The 22,382-nt window shown below is 40.6% G+C and overlaps 1 protein-coding gene and 2 pseudogenes across 1 annotated transcript; 2 read left to right on the top strand and 1 right to left on the bottom strand.

The window, feature by feature from the left end:
• Positions 1 to 3,699: 3,699 nt before the first annotated feature.
• Positions 3,700 to 4,092, bottom strand: LOC135631632 (phytolongin Phyl1.1-like). The gene has a single exon (XM_065139370.1). The coding sequence runs from the start codon at positions 4,090 to 4,092 to the stop codon at positions 3,700 to 3,702; it is 393 nt and encodes a 130-aa protein (XP_064995442.1).
• A 2,972-nt stretch (positions 4,093 to 7,064) lies between these two features.
• LOC135631200 (exportin-2-like) lies at positions 7,065 to 10,175 on the top strand (annotated as a pseudogene).
• A 1,594-nt stretch (positions 10,176 to 11,769) lies between these two features.
• Positions 11,770 to 20,600, top strand: LOC135587055 (uncharacterized; annotated as a pseudogene).
• Positions 20,601 to 22,382: the final 1,782 nt, after the last annotated feature.

Consider the following 22,382-nt stretch of genomic DNA (forward strand, 5'->3'; position numbering starts at 1 on the left):
GAGTGGCCCTTTCGCCGCTCTACACTTGCATCGACCGTCAACGCAGTTGCTCAGCATCTACATCAACGGCACTTTCCTCGTTCGGCAACTGCGTCAACACAGATGCAGTGCTCTGCATCTGTGTCGACGTTGATGCTGATGCTGAGCGACCCTTTCGTTGCTTGACAACTGCGTTGATTCCAATGAAGTGAGCGGCCATTTTAGCACTTGACAACTGCGTCGACGTCGACGCATTGAGCGGCCCTTTCGCCACTCTGCAACTTCGTTGATGCTGACATAATGAGCGACCCTTTCGTCGCTCGGAAATTATGACTATGCTAATGCAGTGAGCGGCTCTTTGGCCGCTCTACATCTGCGTCGGCATCGACGCAATTGTCGAGTGACAAAATGACCGCTCAGCATATGCATCGGTGACCTTTTCGTCACTCGACAACTACATCGATGTCGGTGCAAATAGAGAGTGACGCAATGTAGTCCAACGCCGCTCAACGTTTGCATCAATGCCGACAATTGCTGAGTGGCTACTCTACATCTACGTCAGCACCAACGTAGATGCTGAGCGGCCCTTTTGCCGCTCGACAATTGCGTCGACGCCGATCAGATGCAAAGCGGTTTAAGGGTCGCTCTACAACTGCATCGGCGTCGACGCAGATGAAGCTCATCCACAACAACCACCCACAGCCCCCCAACGGTGCCATTGTCTGCTACCACCAACGTTGTATGCCACCACCATCAACTGGAACATTGGAATTACTTTTTTACCTATTGTTTTCGTATTTCCGTTGATGAAACTAATGACATTAAAATAAATGGATCTAGATATTTTACTTTCATAATTATAAGAATTTAAATATATATTTTTTAAATCTAAGAACCAAGATACTATATAGATCTAATGGTAATATCTAATTAGCCTTCTTCGAGGAGCTAAACTGAGGCCCATGTTTCCTCTCTCCTTTTTTGTCATCAAATAGATTCATTCTCGTGTCAAAATGATTTGACTGAAGACAAAGACAGCTGGCTGATATTTTTTACCTATTCAGTGAACTTCTTAAATATCAAGCCAAATGAAAAGTGATAGCACAAACTTACCTTAAAAGGGTTGGCTTACATGCTATGTGAACTAAATTAAGCACATATCTGAAACTTCAATATCAAAAACATAACTTCAGTTGTAGTACAGGAACATGAGAAGGAGAGGACTAAATGTCTCCATATTAACTGCCAATTCCATCAAGAGTAAATTTATTAAGCTTAAAAAGGTATACAAAACAAAAGCACAGAGAAAGAAGATGATAAAACTTTCATTTTAGCCAAAATTAGAAAACACAAGTTCTCTCCCACTTCTGTAAGTATTTGATTCCACATTCCTTTCCTTTGGTTGACATAGATGTCCCAGGTCTCCAGCCAAAAGAAAGTGGCAGAAGTGCCTTTTCTTCTTCCCTAAGTTACATATTTGCCTTTTTTTCAGAAACCAACTAGCCCTTTTTAATTCATTTAGCTTAACACATGCTTAACTGAGGATAGATGAATCATACAAAGAACAAATCTACATCTCAAAGAAAGTTCAAACTTGGAATTGGAGATAACATAATATTTTTTGAGTTCTACTGCTGACATCTAGGGGAACACCAAAAATTTCTCATACTGGATCACTAACATGATTTAAGGAGACTCTTGATGTCCACAAGGAACAAAATAATAGAACTTTACTGTGTTGCATCAAAAAATAAAATCTTTGCCGTCTTTTGGCTCCACTCTCTCTCTCTCTCTCTCTTTTTGTGTGTGTTTTTTCATGTAAGAGAACAGTGCTCAAAATGTCCATACATGCAAAAGAAATACATGCATGCAGCTCTTGATTTTCCAAGCAAAGTCGATACACGTTAAAGATCCAGCTTACCCCTCTCTAACCTTGTAGTGTATATGCTTAATGATAAGCTTAATTTCAGTTCTTCAACAAACTAATCCTCAAATTCTACAATGAAGCTTTAGAAAAAGAAACATAAACTTACCACTTCAAAGCTTATTTAGAATTTATTGCATAAAGAAAGATACTACAAAATGACCTAACCACAACTGAAGCCTTACATCAAGTTCATCTTATAACAACAAACAGACAAATGAGGTTCAACAAGACTTAAAAGGAATAAAAAAAGGTAGAGATCATTAAAGAAACTATATATGTTGAAACAAGTCAGATCTTAGACAAGTACATCAAGTCAAATTGGTGCCATGCGCAATATATTTATTAGATATTCTTGGACAAATTTTGTCCTTACATTTAGTCACTACCGTGGGAGTATTTGGAGTAATAATATAAACTGTATTATTATATGTGAACAGATATTAGATATTCAGATTAACAGGATAATCAAATGCTAAAATTTATGATCAGTTGATCTAAACGCTTCACTTGATATATGAGATAAGTTTATCAATTAAGATTCTTACAAATGTTATCTGCTATCATGAACATCACATTCTATCCAAGTAATGCAGATAATAAATTGGAAAAAAAATAAGTGCAGCAGTAGTTTGAGAGTTTTGCAGATGCTCGTCATGATATTATGACTGACATGCATGATCATAGAGCAGATGTTGCTATAATGTGAACTATCAAGTCATGGTCCAAAGTGGAGCACAAATGCCAAAGAACATGAGAAATGATGATGGGAACCACAACATTATCTAAATCAAGCATCACAGATAGTTAAGATGAAGCATAAATATATTTCAATTGGGATAACTTGTTAAAAATCCTAGAAACACTTGCTAGCTATTTTGGTCAGATGCGAATTTTATTGCTACATGAAGTATTCAAATAATTATAAGTCAAATCATTTTTTTCTCTCTTGATCAAGAATATTAATCTTCCAAGTATTATGATGGATAATTAAGGGGTTGCTTCATATGGAATAATTGCCTCATGGGACTTTGTCAAGTCATGAGTGCAGTCCTTTTTGGCTGTGATCCATACACTTACTAGGCCATTCAATTCGTAGGAGTGACGGGTGTGTACAAAGGGCAGGGACGTAGTGACTCACGATTACTAGAAATTCCTCATTGAAGACCACTAATTGCAATGAATCTATCCCATCACGATCGAACTTTCAAAGATTACACGGGCCTGTCAGCCAAGGCTAAGTCAACCTTAAAATCACAAAATAAGACAAACTTGTTGGTATTAGATTAAATAACTTTCTACAAACTCCTTCATACACATTCTTAATTAGTTGACATGTCGCATGCTTGTCTCCAAACTCAAGATTGATGAATTTTTACCGAAGCAAAGTACATCTAAACCAAATGTACAAAATTTTCTATGGAAAACAGTTCCAGAAACATCAGATAAAGCTTTCATGCAAACCAAGGAACTCAAGGCCATATCAAATTATCAGCAGAATTGTCAATGTCTTATAAATTCCTTGAATTCACAAAGGCACTTGTATAGATGAAGAACTAACAGGGACACGACGAGGGATGGAAAAGGAAAAAATTCAGAACATACACAAAGGCAGCTAAATTGCAAATAAGCTCAACATTGCAGATCAGAGATATACACACTAAAGAGCCGGAATAGAACAGAAAGTTACCATACATCTCGAAGTATGTCCTGGAGAAGCTCACTGGACCACCAGCATACGCCATGTTCTCTCAACAACGGAACACAGATCGGGGGCAAGTGAATCGAAGTGGGTTTCATTTGGTGATGCACTCAAAACCCTTACAGATCGATACCCAAACCCCTAGGAGGAGGCAACACACCACGAGATCGATGAGGATTATTGCCCGAACGTGCTGCCGCCACACTTTATGCACCATTCTCGACCCACCATTTCCAGGGTCGGAATCAACAATGTCGCGATTGCCGGCCGAAATCACCATCTTACGCTTCCCCTTCCCACATTTCTTCTCCTGGAGGCAGAGGTGGGGGAGGGAGTCGGAGCCGTCGCCTCCCACAGCCGCGGCGCGGCGTCGGAGGGCGGTCGACGAGGAGAAGGCATCGCGGAGGCGGCGGAGGAAGAGGAGGGTGTGGGGCTTGCCGAGGATAGCGTCATCGGAGATGGCGAAGAAGACAAGGGGGTCGATCATGAGGAAGGCAAGATCCGGCCGCCGGTGGTGTGGGAGTAGTGGCGGTGGAAGCGAGGCGGGGCAGCGAGGCACTGGGCGGCGAGGTCCGGGGGGAGATCGGCGGTGGAGAGCTCGGCGAGGATGGCGGTGCCGTGGGCGACGCAGGCGTAGAAGATGGGGTTGGGATCGGGGACGGGAATCATCCAACCGGAAGCCGAAGAAATCGGAGGCTTCGGTCGAGGGAGTCATGCAGGCAGGCCGTTTTATTTCCGAGGTTATTACAAATTCACACGCAATCGGAGAAGGAGAAGGAACCTTGAGTTTTTCATTATTATTATTATTATTATTATTATATATATATATATATATATATAAATATATATATAATACCTATTCTCGTTAGACCCTTTGCTTCGCCGACACTGTCCTCGCCCGCGGCATAAGGACACAAAGTGGTCATCCATAGAGCGTCGCAAACCCTCTCACACCCACCCTTGTGCACCTTGGGACTCGAAGGTACGATAAGTTTGATGGGACCAACGAGGGCAACGAAGGTGGCAATTATCCTTACTCCCCTTTCTCTTTTTTTGTGCAAGGATTACGGAGAATAATCCTAACCGCTAGTGCCATTGATGAGGATGATGAGAGTGAAGTGACCGGTTCAACTGAGGCCGAAGGTGAAGAGAGGGGCAATAGTAGATTCGACGAGCCAAAGAGGAGAGAAGGTTACGACAAATACGAAAGATATTGTAGGGTCGGTGAACAAATATGATATGGTTGGTGAGTCAGTACGGTATGATGGATCGATGTCAGAAATTCTCTATCGACTGAGCTGAATGACGAGGTGATCGTGCTCTCAGGAAAAGGGTCCTTATCGACGTTTGTCAGTCTCCGGGCTGGTTGGCAGCTCTCCCGTGCACATTAGATGGCGACCCCTAGGTTGAAACGCTCGTGACTTACGAGTGATCGTTTACCTACAAAAATGGTCTTCGTCGGATGATTCTCAACTTTGGCCCCTCCGACGAGCAAGTCAGTTGTGTGTTTGATTGTTTATTTTTTCCTCTCCCCTTGGCCGGACGTCGGCCAGGGACTTTTATATTATTATACGAGAGTCGGTTGTACACGAGGTTTAGCCTAGCCGTTGATCCTCGAGGGATGGGACGACACTTATGACTAACCACCGTCTCGGGACGTACGGAGCAGCATCAGACGATACTGCCCTGAGCTCTCGGGACGGGACATGTTGAATAGCGTTTTGGTATGAATTCTGACTTGGCGTGTGGCATCGACTGTGACGTGTCTTGGACCCAAAACACGCCTTATCACAAGGTAGAGACGATAATTATTATTTAAAAAATATTCTATAATTTTTTTAAAATATATATTTTTTAGAAGTTTTTAAAACTAAATATTTTTTTCAAAAAATTATCCTATATATAAATGGTTTTTAATTTTTTTTAAAGAAAGAAATGTATTGCTTCAAATTTCTAATACAGCACAAAATCTATCAAATTTTGCTAACCAAGACTTGCTCTAAATGCAAGATGATGATTTAAAGATGGTAGCTAAATGTGCTAAGTAGCACTCATGTTTCCCTCACAATAAACATGACAGAATTTACGGGTCTGGAATAACTCACCAATGTTAAGTATGTTACACACACAATTCAGCCAAAAAAGTCAAATAGGTTATCCTTATTATTGAGGATTTTAATGATATGTAATCTAAGTGTCCGATTCAATTCCAAATGCGATATTCTATAACCAGAGCTTACTCCATTCCATATTTGATAGCCAGAACGTCTTTTATCTTTCGATAGCTATCTATCTATTATATTATATGTATAAACATAAAAACTATTATATATAATAAAAAATAATCTTTTATGTTAGAATTGAAATCAATTAACTTTAGATTATTATTATAATACATACCTTTTAATGTTATCTGAAAATGATCTATGAATGATTTGTAAATACACAATTTTATATCCAAAATCATTATAATCTACGAGGAGAACTAGATTCTCTTTAAATTGATGACTCCGAAACTATAATATCATTTGTGAGATGTGTTATTTAACTTTATTTATTTATAAACGAGAATAGAGGGTCTATGATAAGTTATTAAGAGAGTTTCTTCAATTAAGAGCATTCCCTAAGGAATCATGGACATCTTTTCTATTAATCTATATCTATCATCAAAATTCAATTAGTTCTATTATATATCTTATCTAATTATAAAAAATCACATAAACTAACAATATAAAAAAATAAAGTTACACCCACAAAAAAAAAATTATGTTTCATCAAATATCCAACATCACAACATCCATTCGTTAATGGTATACCTTATCACCCATTTTTTTTTGGTTTAGCCCGAGCTAGAAGAATCTGACATTCTCCTCGTACTTCCATCAAACTAGTTTGAATATTCATGAACATATGCAGAAGTTACACGAAATAATAATATGTATAGGTTATCCTTGGCATCATAAAAGATAGTTTCCATCTTCTAAGATAGAAGGATCTAAGAATCCAATCATTAATCTAATCATCTTTCTTTTTAATTATTTAATAATTGAGTCTTTCCAAACTTGTGAGACGAAAAAAAGAAAATTATGATTCTACTCATCAAAATCACGCAAAGAAATAAGAAGCCTCAAATGATCAAAATACAATCATGTCATATAAATAAATTATTTTTAAAAATCTAATTGGACGGTATCGATTTTATAATTTGATTACAATTTTTTAATATAGTTATATATTCTAAATCATCAGATCAATTATAATATATTTATTAGCTTACTAATTTAGATATATATATATATATATATTAAAAAATTAAATCATAAATATGATATTCTCAAACCGGAGAAAAGAAGGGAATTGCTTTGGTTGTTGGGGAATTTGATATACTCGAAAATAAGTATGTATATCAAATACTTGAATGAGCAATTCCTTCCCCAACTACGACCAATATAGGAAAGGGTGCCCTCGCGAAAGAAACCCTTCCCTATATAAAAACTCTTTTACCTCCTCGTGGCCTCGTCGCTCCATTTCAAATCGGTATTGCTTTGGTTTTACCGGCACTTCTCCTCTCTCTACTTCTGCCTTCGACTCCTTTCATGGCAGATCGGTTCGGTCCCTGAATCGTCCTCCAATGGACATCGGTCCCGAAACCCTAGCGTCATGGTTCCTCCATTCCCTCTCGCCCGATCCCCAACCCCGCCGCGCCGCCGAGTGCTCCCTCGCTGCCGCCGCCGACCGCCCCGGCTTTGCCCTCGCCCTTCTCCAATTCGCTGCCACCCCCTCCGTCGACGACCATATCCGACTCGCCGCTGCCGTCCACTTCAAGAATCACCTCCGCTCCCTCTGGGCCCCTGCCCCCGCCGGCGCCGCCGAGGAGCCCCTGTCCTCCTCCGGACCCCTGTCCTTCCCCGATCTCCGCCCCCGAGAAGGAGCAGGTCAAGTCCGTCCTTGTCTCCCTTATGCTCGCTGCCTTGCCCCGCGTCCAGCCCCAGCTCTCGGAAGCCCTCGCTGTCGTCAGCTCGCACGACTTTCCCCAGTCCTGGCCCGCCCTCCTCCCGAGCTCGTCGCCTCCCTCCGTAACGCTGCGGAAGACAACGACTACCGCGCCGTCAATGGCCTCCTTGCCGCTTCTGCCTCCCTCTTCTCCAAGTTCCGCATCTCTTCTGACAACAACGCCCTTCGTCTTGACCTCAAGTACTGCCTCGATGTCTTCGCTGCCCCCCTACTTGAGGTCTTCCTCAGGACCTCCCGGCTCATCGCTGCAAATGTCGCTGGCCCTCCTGATACTCTCCGCCCGCTCTTCAACTCGCAGCGCCTTTGCTGCGATATCTTCCACTCCCTCAACTCCGTCGAGTTACCTGAGTTCTTCGAGGAACACATGCGCGAGTGGATGACCGAGTTCCTGGCCTACCTTGGTACTGCCCACTCGCCTGCGGTTGAGGCCGAGGGCACCTTGGACGCCCTTAGGGCCTCCGTGTGCTAGAACCTCCAGCTTTACATGGAGAAGAATGAGGAGGAGTTCAAGGATTACCTCAATGACTTCGCGTCTACCGTGTGGAAACTGCTGCTGACTCCAGGTTCTTCGCCGTCACGTGACCAGCTCACTGTCACCGCCATCAAATTCCTGACGACGGCCAGTACTAGCGTCCACCACTCACTGTTCGGCAGCCCTGAGGTACTCCAGCGGATATGCTCAAGCATCGTGTTCCCTAACATCCGGCTCCGTGAGGAGGACGAGGAGCTGTTCGAGATGAATTACATTGAGTATGTTAGGAGGGATATCGAGGGCAGTGATATTGATACTAGGAGGATAATTGCATGTGAACTCCTGAAAGGAATCGCCTTGAATTACAAGGAACAGGTTACGACATTGGTGTCAATGCAGATACAGGAAATGCTGAAGGTCTATGCTGTCAACCCAGGCGATAACTGGAAGGAGAAGGACAGTGCAATTTATCTTGTGGTTGCGCTTGCTCCAAAGGCTGGCAGCAGTGGTGGTTACCTTGTGGATGTGGAGAGCTTCTTCACCTCGGTCATTCTTCCTGAGCTGCAGGAACAGGACGTGAATGCTGCCCCAATGCTGAAAGCTGGTGCACTAAAGTTCTTTACAGTTTTCCGTGATCAGATACCTTAGCAAGCTGTTATGGCTCTGCTGCTCCATTTGGCAAGGTTCCTGATGTCTGAATCAAATGTGGTCCATTCATATGCCGCAAACTGTATTGAGAAGCTGTTGCTAGTGAAGGACAGAGCAACAGTGTCTGGGTCAGATGTGGTTACTTTGACTCCTCGATATGGTCCATTGGATATCAATTTTTTTCTGCCACAACTGATGACCAATCTCTTCAGCGCATTGCAGTTCCCTGAGTCAAAGGAGAATCCATACATCATGAAGTGCATCATGAGAACTCTTGGTATCAGCAACCTCAACAGTGAGGTTGCTGCACATTGCATTTGTCGTCTGGCATTTGTGCTCTCGGAGGTATGCAGGAACCCAAGGAACCCAACATTTAACCACTACCTCTTCGAGTCAATTGCTGCACTGATTGGCAGGTCTGGTGAGAAGGACCAGGCACTTATCCCAGTGTTTGACGCAAGCCTGTTCCCAGTCCTCTGGAAAATTTTAGTTGATGATGTGACCGAGTTCTGGCCATATGCCTTCCAAATATTTGCCCAGCTTGTTGAAATGAGTAAGCCACCGCTTTCTGATAATTACATGCAGCTATTCAATGTGCTTCTGTCACCAGAAAATTGGAAGAGGTCAGGAAATGTCCCTGCATTGGTTCGACTGCTGCAGGCCTATTTGCAGAAGGTTCCCAATGAACTCAAAGATGAGGGAAGATTGCATCAGGTTGTTCAGATATCTATAGGTCTTCTTTCTGCTTCCAGAACCGAAGAACTGGGTTTTTATGTGCTCAATACTGTGACGGAGAATCTCAGCTGTGAAATTGTAGCACCATACTTTAGAGATATATGGAATGCAATTTTCACCCGGTTGCAGAATAGGCGTGTAGCAAAGTTTGTAAATTCTTTTGTAATATTCATGTCATTGATTTTGGTCGAGCATGGTCCCAGTATTCTCGTGGAGTCCATAGATTCTCTTCAGAAGGGCTTATTCATGCAGATCCTTCAACCATTTTGGATTCCTAATTTGAAGCTGATTTCAGGAGCCACTGAAATGAAGCTGGCATCAGTGGCTGCAACAAGACTTATTTGCGCATCCCCAGTTCTTCTAGATCCCTCATTCAGTGAGCTCTGGGGAAAGATGCTTGATAGTATCATCATCTTGCTTGCTCAACCAGATCAATACAAGGGGAACTTGAAAATGGCGAGGCTGATATTCTTGAAACATTGGGTTTCTCAACAGCCTTTGCTCGTCTTCATTATGGTGGGAAGGAGGAAGACCCTTTGAAGGAGATAAGGGATCCAAAAGAGTTTTTGGTGGCATCATTGTCTAGACATTCAGCAAGTTATCCAGGTCGGTACAGGACAATGATTGAGACGTGCGTGGATCCGGCTAATCAAGCTGCTCTTCTCCAGCTCTGTACCACTTTCAATTGTGCAATTGTCTAGGTAAGAAAATTCACGTAGCTTCTTAACTTAACTTTTTGCTGAATATGTTTACAATTTTATGAACTTTTTCTTTCATCATTGGACCTTGTTGTTATGTATTGTGAAATTCTTAACTTAAGCTATGTTATTAGGTATTTTAGAAGTTATCAGAAAATTCCCCTTTGTGCTAGTATCATGAGTTTAAATAGCTTATGAATCAAACTTCTTGTTAATTTACAACATTTTCTTTCTGGTAATGAAACACCTTTTTAGTAATGGTGGGTTGTATCTAATTAGAAGCCATCACAAGCCTTACCTTCGTACTTCTATGCCACCTAAAAATCAACCAAATTAACCTGCAATACAGGCACCTCTAACCAAATCTGACCTTAGACTAGGCCAAGCTGGGGATTTTGATCCCTTGGTAGTTAACAAAATGAACGGATAGACTGAGAATTCTGCACCACAAACCTATAGTGTGGACTAAAAGATAATAGAAAGCATAGCCTCTGGTTGCCACTATTTGTCTTTGTCATTGTTGTCTATTCAATTCAACTTAAATGACAGAAGCATCGTTGCCTGAAGTTAGCATGAATTATGAACTAGAATCAAACGAAATTGATAGGCCAGTTAACCCATCAGGCCTGGGTTGTGATAAGAATCCCCTGATGATTAAATGAAAGAAAATCTTGTAAGACTTATTGCTGAAAATTATAAAAAATAATAAAGAACACAAAAATATTATAAAAGCAGTCTTTAGATGACTTTGGGCTTGCAAGCACTTATTTATAGTTTACTAAGGCTTAACCCTGTTTATAGTTGTCTAAACTTAAATTCTCTTATGACAACTATCATCGGTCCTTCATCTGACATGACTAAACATCGTTGATGGGGTTTATATGCTCTTGGGCAGCTTCCAAGAGACTTTTAAGTTAGAAAGGGAAATATTATGATGTGAGTAAATATTAGTCGTTGAACACTTGCTCTGTAGGCTTGTTCTATGGCAAATGCTTTAGCATCACTTATCCCAACAAAGGGAAATATTATGCTTTAATTCTCTAGTTCTGCTTATAATGGCATTTCCTCAATGATGCCATGTGTCGATGAAGATCGAGCAAATTATCGAAAAAAAGTTGGTTGGTTTTTATTTTCCTGGAGAGCTTCTTATTTTTTAGTTGGAGAGAACTTTTTGTTTTCAGGGAATGCACGTAGGCATTATTGGTTGGCGATGGGAAGATTTCTTCTGAGTCGGTCTTAGTTCCTTCCTAGTCGAACACATACCAAATTTGGATCATCCGATTTGGATTAATCCATGTACCAATTAGTTACCTGAGGAGCCATAAATACCAAATTGACTAATTTAGCAAAAATAATGGTTTTTTAACTTTTCAATCTTTTATATAAAAACGACAAGTTCTGTTTTCTTATACTTGAAAGTTTTTCTATGTAGTTTTCTTTGGTTTGGTTCACTACGTTTCGATTCGACTCAAAATTTAAAAACTAGACCACTAAAAAAATAAAAAAAAACAAACTTAATTTTATTGATTATGATATATACTTTAGTATGAATGTCTAACATGACGATATAATTCTTTTAGGGGACTTAATTTCTACTCATTATTCGTTGAGGATGAAGCTGTAAAATGAGGCGCATTGTTGGTTCCCAAAACGTGGCTTGGATAGCCGGAAGAGGATCGCTAGATCTCCTCCTCCCCCCCACGCGATCCGATCGCCCGCCCGGTCCGATCCCATCCCCCTTAGGGTTAGGCTTCCGCCGCCCCTCCGTCCTCCTCCAGCCAAGACCCGCCACCTTTCGTGGTGTTCCGGTGGCCTCCCGGCCCCTTCTCCGCTGGCGACACGCCCCCTCTGATGCATGCACCCGCGGCCGCGGAGGACGACGAGAAGGTCTTTGCGAAGAAGCCGCGCCACTGCGAGGCGGAGATGCCCCTCGCCGACGCCAACAATGAATCCTCCTTCTTCCCCGTGGAGGAGATCGTTCAGTACCCGCTGCCAGGCTACGTCGTCCCCTCCTCCATCACCTTCAGCCCCGACGACCGCCTGATCTCGTACCTGTTCAGCCCCGATGGCACCCTCTACAGGAAAGTCTTTGCCTTTGACGTCGCCTCTCGGCGGCGGGATCTGGTGTTTAGCCCGCCCGACGGAGGGGGTCTTGACGAGTGCAATCTCTCCGAGGAGGAGAAGCTGAGGAGAGAGAGGTCTAGAGAGAGGGGATTAGGTGTCACGCGCTATGAGTGGAAGGCGAGGTCCCTTTCGGGGAAGCACACCATCATGGTGCCGTTGCCCACTGGGGTCTGCTTTCTGCTCTTATCTGTTGTCTCTGCTATTTCTTGATTAGCTTCGTTGGTCCCTGGGTTTAGCGTAGTGAAAATTTTGTCTTATTTTCGCTATATTATTATAACTCGATTTACTATTCGCTGCTGCATCTATCGATGATTAACTTTCTTGTCTACGGTGAGAGAGATTGTGAATGTTCTCTTTTCTTTCAGATCTATTTACAGGAAATATGTGATACGGAGCCAGAGCTCAAGCTGCCGTGTCGTTCTAGTTCACCAATAATTGACCCACATCTGTCTCCGGATGGAAGCATGCTTGCGTATGTTAGAGAGGATGAGCTTCATGTTTTAAGTTTATCAGAGGGGCAGCCTAAGCAGTTGACTTTTGGTGCAAAGGAAAATGGAATGGTGAGATTCATTTCTCATTTATGTAATGTATTATGTTTTGATGACCTTCCTTGTTCTGATAAGCGTTTGCTTCTTGTTAGTGGTACCTTTATGACTAAAGTTTATTGTTTTGTTTTGGTAGCTGGAGAACCTCTGTATCTTCAGGCATTATGACCATAGATCATGTTTTGTGCCATGTAATTTGTGACCCAAATGTCTAAATGAATCATTACTTTATGCCAAAGAAGATAATATTCAACCGAGTGGAGAAGTTAGCTTTTTGAACAGATAAGGCTAAATGATTGAAGCTGAATAGTAGTTGCACATCAAGGTTGGTCCAGTCTCTTTTGGATTTTAATACTGAAAAATGAAAAATACTTAGAAGAAATCAGAAAATGTGTGTAGATGTTATTGAAAGAGTATCGTTCCCTACATTGTAAGTTTTACCACCAGCCTATCTGAGAATGCTGAAGCAAACAAAGTATCATCAAATACTTTGTTTTGATCTCGTTATGGTCTGTAAACACATTCGAATGTGTGTTGATGTTGTTGAAAGAGTCTCTTTGAGTAACAGAAATCAGACATGGTACTAATTCCATAAAGAAAGCAAGCATGACAAAAGAATATATCAGAAACATATCTTTACCTGAATTGTTTAGCCGATTTGGGAGTTAGCTTTTTGAATTTTTTGTATGTGGGTGCAAAAAGCAGGCATTAAACAAATTTTGTTGCTCTGTACTTGTATAGTATTTCTCAGTATTGAATATAAATCTGATTATTTTATAGGCAACAAGCTGATATATATATATGTATGTATATGTATATATATATATATATATATATATATATTCCAAAATTGACAAAATTTATCTGAGCATATATAGTTTTATGTGCATATATATTTTTATGTACACCTAACATCTAGTAAAGAATTTATTATATGCCTGAATCTTTTAGTGGCCTATTTTCATGTGTAATGTCTAACCTGTCCTATCTGTTTTTCGTTTTCAGACTCATGGTCTTGCTGAATACATAGCACAGGTATAGCCTTATCCTCTCATTGTAGTTATATATTTGCTTGGATGTCACTGCATCGTAAATCAATGTCTTATTCACTGAATTACACCTTTTGGGTATAGGAAGAGATGGAAAGGAAAAATGGATTCTGGTGGTCTCCCGATAGCAAATATATTGCATTTGCTGAAGTTGATTCATCAGAGATACCTCTGTTTAGAATTATGCACGAAGGAAAAAAGTCAGTTGGTTCAGATGCACAAGAAGACCATGCATACCCATTTGCTGGAGCATCTAATGTTAAAGTTCGACTTGGAGTTGTTTCTGCCTCCGGAGGAGAAGTTACTTGGATGGATCTTATTTGCGGAGTGCAGGATGAAGCTGGAGGTGCTGAAGAGTATCTAGCCAGAGTGAATTGGATGCCTGACAATTCTCTTGTAGCTCAGGTTCTCAACAGATCCCAGACCAAATTAAAAATTCTTAAGTTTGATATTCAGACTGGAAAGAAAGTAATTTTGTTTGTGGAAGAACAGGGTACATGGATAAATTTGCATGATTGCTTGACACCTCTGGACAAAGGAGTGAACAATTTGTCTGGTGGTTTCATTTGGGCTAGTGAAAAAACCGGCTTTAGACATTTGTACCTTCATGATAAGAATGGAGTTTGTTTAGGACCTATCACCCAGGGTAATTGGATGGTTGAACAAATTGCTGGTGTAAATGAAAATGCAGGTCTTCTCTTCTTCACTGGCACCATGGATGGCCCACTAGAATCCAACTTGTACTGCACAAGCCTATTTCCAGATTGGAATCATCCCTTGCAACTGCCAAGGAGGTTGACTCATGGCAGTGGGAGACATGCAGTGATTCTCGATCATCAGATGCAGAGGTTTGTCGATGTCTATGATTCTCTGAACTCTCCACCTAGAGTAATACTTTGTTCATTACATGATGGAAGTATAATAGCACCTTTATATGAGCAGCCTTTAAGCATTCCACATTTTAGAAAGCTGCAACTTTTGTCACCGGAGATTGTGCAAATATCTGCAAAAGATGGTACTGTACTATATGGGACTTTATACAAGCCTGATGCAAGCAAATTTGGGCCGCCACCATATAAAACGTTAATCAATGTTTATGGTGGTCCAAGCGTCCAGCTTGTAGTTGATTCATGGATAAATACTGTTGACATGAGAGCTCAATACCTACGAAATAAGGGCATCTTAGTGTGGAAGGTAATTTTGGTTACTATTTTCTCTTAGTTGTGTGTTCAGGTCCAAAAACTGCAACACAATATGCTTGATTTGTTAAATTTCATTCTCAACATTTATCAGTGATTGCTTTGAAGAAGCATACCTACTAGTGGGATAAGGTTTGGATCGCTTGAACATGTTTGTTCTACAAGCATTGTGTTCAATATTTCACATCTTCATTTTTAAAAAGCCTTACCTAATCTTCATGCTCGATTATATTGTTTAGCATCTTTAAAATGGCTTGTTGATTTCACCTTGGCTTGCTTAACTTAGTTATGCAGTATTGTTTAAATTATATGAATTCCTTAATGGGTTTAGGACATATATGGTATTTTATCGTGCAAGAGACTTTTTGCTTATATTTCATAATGGTCAAAAGGTAGGGTGGGTAGGGTGCCATGACCCTGCTTGATGGGATGATGAGTCCATTAACTTGTTGAGCTTCATCCATAAGTGCCTGGACGGCTCAAGTGAATGGTAGTCGGACCATCTGGTCCTTGTAAGAATATTCCATTATTTTGCCACTTCTTGCTAGTCATAAGTGCCCAGCAAGCCAATCACGTGAGTGATGGCACGTGTGACTTGATACAGAATCTTTTTGCTTATTATATTTTTGGCGTATATCACTTTATAACTATTGCATAAATGCATATGTATTGTGATGTCCTTGGATTTGTGCAATGGGAATCGGATCGTGATGAGATCACGATAATGAGATCGATTCACCTTTAAACACATATCCTAAATAATCCCGGTCATAGGTTACTCGAGAGGGACATCGTGATAACCGGATAGACTGGTGTGCTGTATACCCGTCCATATGATGGATGCAGCTGGTCTCATAGCTGCTCGTGTAGGGACACTAGGGATACAGTACAGGTGCTCATTGGAGAATGAGTTCACTGATTGATCCGCTTACGGAATGCTGGATGGTTGATGATGCCTTATTGTCAGACAACGATTCCGTAGTCCTAGTGGTGTATCTGGTTCTTAGACTTGAGACACCAAGGATGTCCTGTATGAGTGCTCCACTCTTTGATACCAGACTTATAGGTTTGGCTGTTCCCAGATCTAGTACAGCTGGTCATTGGGAGTGGTAGTGGACCTTACGAGGGCTATTGAGTGTCGACAGAGGATCATCCACTCTCGGCGTCATGAGAGGAATATCCTATGTGTTCTTGCTCAGACAAATCCCTGGCCAGGGTCATTCGGGTTGAGAGAGAAAGAGTTCTCCGGGAGAATCCGATTAAAGCGAGACTCGAGTAGAAACCGTATGGGTCTGACAGCACCATGCTCGATATACGGTCTCTGGGATATTAGATGGATGAGGGATTATAGGTACATGGTAACTGAGGACAGACAGGTCCAATGGATTGGATTCCCCTGTATCGTCTGGGGACTACGGCGTAGTGGCCTAGTACGTCCGTAGTCGATGAGTCGAGTGAATTATTATCTCTGTAATAATTCACTAAGTTAGAAGGAGTTCTGACAGGTATGACTCACGACCAGCTCGATATTGGGCCTAGAGGGTCACACACATATGGTAGGCATTGCGATGAGTAGAGGTTCGAATATGAGATATCCGACGGAGCCCTTGTCTTATTGGATGCAGATCCAATACCCACTAGGGAAGGACCCATTAGGGTTTGACACGGGATCTCTATAAATAGGAGGGATTCACAGCCTCATAGGCTAGAGTCTTTGCTTGCCCTTCCTATTCTCCTCTCCCTCTCCACCTCAGAGTAGGCCTGGAGTTTTGAGGAGCGTCGTCGCAACCCTGCTGTGTGGATCACCGCTAGAGAGGAGGACGCTTGACCTCCTTCACCCTCTCCTGAGGATCTGCGAAGAACAGGGATATACGATCTCCCTAGGTAACACAATCTCTATACGCAGTTTTGTGTTTTGCGGATTTTGCGCACCAATCTTCGCACGACGACGAACATTAGATTTGGGAATCGGAGATTTTTGTTTTCTTGTTCTTCCGCTGCGCATATGATGTCGCCCCCCATGATTTCCCAACACTTCTGATATGGACTGAACCAAATATAACAAACTCCCCAATCTAATGACTTGACATCCTCATCAAGACCAACATAGTTCAAAATCAGATCATAAGATGGTGCACATGTGACCTAGCTCAATGGTGCCTCTATATCATGATATACCCTCTAATCTCATCCATAGATAGCCTTTTCCTACTTGAATCTCTCATTATTCTCACTACTTTGTTGACTTTGGTATCATTTGTCACGATTTGATCTAACAGGATTAATAATCCATTAACTTGTTGAGCCAGAACCATTGGCCCAAAATGTAAGACCAAGTTAATACTAGTTGGCCCATTTATATCCCACTGTTCTCCCACTAATGTGGACTTAGCCAGGGTATTACAAAGGGAGATGGAGTTAGTGAACTTAAACATGGGAATACTAGAACAAAAAATAATTAAGTTCTTACAAAGTTGGTCAGTTGGGATAGTATTTTCTGATTGAAGAAGTTGTTGGGTTCTTTGTAATGTTCATTGTCAATTTCAAAGAATTCTCAGGTTAATATGATCAAAACCATTTGAGGAGATCTATAAGTTAAATGTATCAAATTCTTATTTCATTGAAATTTGTGAAAATTTTGTGATGTAAAGCTTACGTTTGTCTTATAATGCTTCTTCAGCTTAGACAACATATAATTTGCTATGTCTGCATCAAACCTTACTGTTTTTTGCAGCTGAGACTACATGTCATCATATGATCCACCTAAATTCAACTATAATAAATTGACATAGGATCTCACGAGTGACTGAGATTACATTGAAAAGTTTATATGGCTGCCATCTTGTGTCAAAACTCTTGATTTTGCAAATAATGGATTTGAAGTTTAAACAACAACAACAAAGCCGTAAGTCTCAACTATATGGGGTCGGTTACATATATCTTTTGCCGTCAGTTAAGATCCATGTTCATGAGATCTGAAATAGTTTTACATTGGTCGTCGATGACCTGACGCAATCCTCCACCTTTTTTATCTGGGCTTAGGACCGACATTGGTGGTGCTAATGGATTTGGAGTTCAAAGAATAACTTAAAAATGTTGAACTGTTGAAATACTTATGATGACTTAATTTCTTCGAATGTATTCTTTTATCTTTTTTCATCTGTTAATTATAAATTCAACATATTTTCTTTATGCCTAAAATTTGAAGGAGCACACTGAACTTAACCTTTATGAGAATTTCTTGGTTAATCTTCTTCAGTAGTCTAAATGCTGTGCGAAATGTGATCAATGAAGTTGAGACATGAATACTTGAAAAGGAATTGGATCTGAAGCACTCCAATGTCCTTAAGACTGAAAATTTGTGACAGCAAACCAAGTAGGACTTACTTGACAGAAATTGTCTGTGAAATGTTGAAGTTGAAGAAATAGAAGAAACCCTGTATGGTTCATCATTGCAATCTGGTCATAGATGAGCATTTATTGTGGGGAAGACGATGATATGATGATGAAAAGGCAACACATAATGCTCAAAGAATAGTTGTCTCATAATGTCATTGTGCCAACAATTTTGTTTCGATACGAACTTGTTCCGCAAGGTTATATTATATCATCTATAGTCTTATTCACAAGTTGTGATGCACAATAATTCAAATGGCTTGAAAAAACAATAGGAAATTTGTGTATAATCCATTATGCATGACCGAGATAGCGATGGAAAGACCTCCTTAATTATTAAATGCCTTATGATTCAGAACTACTAGGAAAAAGGAAAGAGAGTAGAGGAGGAGCAGACGAAGGAGATGAGAGGGTAGAAGAGGTGAGGAGACTAGAGACATAAGACGAGGAGAGATTTAAGAGGACAATAGATGATAATTCATATTTTAAAATCATTTTGTGCTGAATTACATTAGATAGGCCCTTTGTGTAGGCTTAAGTCGTAATAAGTCCTCATAACTACATTAACTCAAACAACAAATTCAAAAGTGTTACGAAGATCACGACAACAACCAAACCTATAATTCCAACAAGGTAAATGAAGTTCCAATTATTTTCGTCGCACAATTTCAGCAAGTCAAACCAAGTTCTAGGATTATTTATAAAAGTGTCAGCACACATTAGTGGAAGCACTCACTCCCTGGTCTTCTTGACTTGCACCTAGAGTGAATGGCTTTCTGAAAATCCTTATTTGGGTCTACATCACCATATTGTACCTCTTGAAATAAATTCCAGTGTATCAAGTCAAAACTTGGCAACCAGGTCATATTTTAGTTTTGTTATCTGTTTCAGTGAACCACTTAACAAAGACATAAGTCTCATTTGTTGCATTGAAATGTTCGATTAGATTTTTTTTTTTTTTTTTTTTTGTTCAACCTGCATTTTGACCTTTTTTTTACCTCCCGAAATTTTCAGGACAAAAGTATCAGTTTGTATCAGTATACACAAACTTATACAGGCTGATTGTATGCTTTATTAGTGTATTTTATAAAATAAGTTCTTTCTAGTACTTGCCCTTTTCAGGGAAGCATATGAACTACTATCTTTTACTTGTCCTTTTCAGGGAAGCATATGAACTACTATCTTTCTGTGTACATAGTCTAGGTTCAGTGTTTTGTTGGTCAAACGTATTCTAGGTTCCTCTGAAAAATAAGCTATTTGGTATTTATAGCACGAATATTGTGTCCTTTAATTGAGTAATTAGTTGAATACCATGAATGTAGGTTGGTTTTACAGGTGCCCTAAGAAATATCTAGCTGTTACATATCAGCCCTTGCTCTATTTACCATATCGGAGTCATGGTTGTGACTACATCTTCCAGCTCAATCTATGGTTGCTGTTTTCTATTGGCAGCTAGATAACAGAGGGACCGCAAGACGAGGTTTGAAATTCGAAGGCCATCTGAAGCACAACTTTGGTCATATAGATGCAGAAGATCAACTTACTGGTGCAGAGTGGCTTGTAAGGCAAGGCCTTGCCAAAGTGGGTCATATTGGCCTCTATGGTTGGAGCTACGGGGGTTTCCTGAGACTTTCTGCTGTGCAGTATCAGGCGCCCCCGTGACTTCATGGGATGGGTACGACACGTTCTACACCGAGAAATACATGGGTTTGCCAAAAGAAAATCCAGATGCCTATGAATATGGGTCGATCATGCATCATGTGCACAAAATCAAAGGGAAGCTGCTGCTTATCCATGGAATGATCGATGAGAATGTGCACTTCAGGCACACCGCGAGGCTCATAAACTCGCTCATTGCAGCTGGCAAGCCATATGAGCTTCTGCTTTTTCCAGATGAAAGGCACATGCCTCGTCAGCTTAGAGATCGTATTTATATGGAGGTGAGAATTTGGGAATTTATAGAGAGAAGCTTATGAAGGGAGCCACGATCTCCCTATTCGGCTAGTGTGAGTTTATACTTGAGAACAGTCAGGCAGCACCTATTGTGAATGTGGCCCAACTATACCAGTTCAATAAAGAAGAATTTATCGACTGAGTGGACGATTTTACTTTTTAGTGTCTCCTTGTGAATAAGAGTTTCTTGGAGGATTGAGTTTTTTTTTTCCTGTTGGTTTTCATTCTCAGTCTTCCAGTTGAAGTTGGTTTTCCAGCAGATGTATCTGTCTGATTTATGTTAAAGGTTTACCTTCTTTAATTGAAGCAACGAGGCATTCTGGTTCATCAAATCATTTTGTAGTATTGATATTCTCTCGGACTAGAAGAAACTTTGCATACCGAGGCATATGTTATATATGGACAGAAATGAATCTGTATCAGAGACTACTAGATGGTGTGCATCAGTAGAATGACAGCCGGTGGGTAATCTCTCTCTGCCATGACACAAGTCATTGGTGAAAGTGTGAAACGATTGGGTCGATTGCCGGCTCATTCTATAAGCTGCTATATAATTATTTGGAAGTTCTGCCCGGGTTTGCAAGTAACTGCTGGTTGTTCAAAGTATGCTGCTGACTGTTTGTTGTATCGAAACCATATAATTTGATGACATTTAATACCAATAAATATCAGGTAACCTTTATTATTTTATTTAGTTGCATTGAAGGACATGGGTCGATATATTGTTCGGTAATAACTCTAGGAATATTTGGTACTTTCGACTTATGATTTATATGTTTTAGGTAGAAGATGACATTAGTGGTGTAGCTGGCGTATTTTCTCATTGCTTGATAACCTCTAGGTTGATCATGGAAACCATTGAAAATGATCTGCTAATGCCCAGTTTTGGTCAATTGATCTTACATTTGTCCTTTACATTTCTTCTTGATAGTTTGGCCTACGGTATCTGGTTGGTTCACTACCTGGATTGATATCGAAATTACATGCTAGCATAATTCATGTATATAATTTTAATTTTAGATCTAATTTTTTTGTCAAGCATTTTTAGATCTATTTTGAATATAAATAATTAGTAATTGTTTTTGGATGATCAGCGCTATATACAGGATTGGGTCTCTTTCCATCGTCATAAGATATGAGTGCGGCTTTCGAAAGGGAAAAGGCCGTTTGAACTCGCCCTCCGACAGCCGTTCTCTTTGAAGGTGGGGTGTGTGGACCTGTTTATTTCATACTATTATTTCACTGGAATGATAATATTTTCTGAACATAAATTTCGCTGGAATATATATGCTAAACATAAATTTTCAGACTCGTTTATTAAATTCTAAATTCACTTATTGTTTTCTCATCTTATCTTTATAATAATAATAATAATAACAATAATAATAATAATAAAGAAAATTACTTATTTGGTATGATATAAACACAAATCTTATTGTCTCATCTTTATCTTCACAGAAAAATAAGAAAATTACTTATTTGGCTTGATGTAAACAGGTGAAGGATATTTTGGTGAGACCGCCTTTGATCGTTGTGAAGATGATCTGTGCGTATCATCAAGCATGCTCGTGGCAGTGACCCAAAGGCAGTCGATGGTCACAAACGACGCGGCGGCACGCTCGTCGGGCGGAGCAACGTCTCCAAACAGACGCGTGCCTCTGCGGCCCACGTGCACATGGTTTCGCTTTGTCCGACACGTCATTTTCCGTTACCGTTAGTGGCGCCCAGAAGGGGACACGTCGAAGCCCGCGCCCCTATCCATCCCCGCTGCGACACCTCAGCCTCGTGTCATCATCCATCGCCTCGCAAGCTTCGTGCCGGACACATGAAGTTACAAAATTACCCCGCCGATGATTGCGGTACATTTTCCTCTATTTATTTTTTTTCTTTTGTTATCATAAAAAAAAAATTACCTTAATTCTTAACATATTTACGTTAATGCTT

The sequence above is a fragment of the Musa acuminata genome, chromosome BXJ3-2 (assembly GCF_036884655.1).
Source record: "Musa acuminata AAA Group cultivar baxijiao chromosome BXJ3-2, Cavendish_Baxijiao_AAA, whole genome shotgun sequence".
Classification (NCBI taxonomy): Eukaryota; Viridiplantae; Streptophyta; class Magnoliopsida; order Zingiberales; family Musaceae; genus Musa; species Musa acuminata.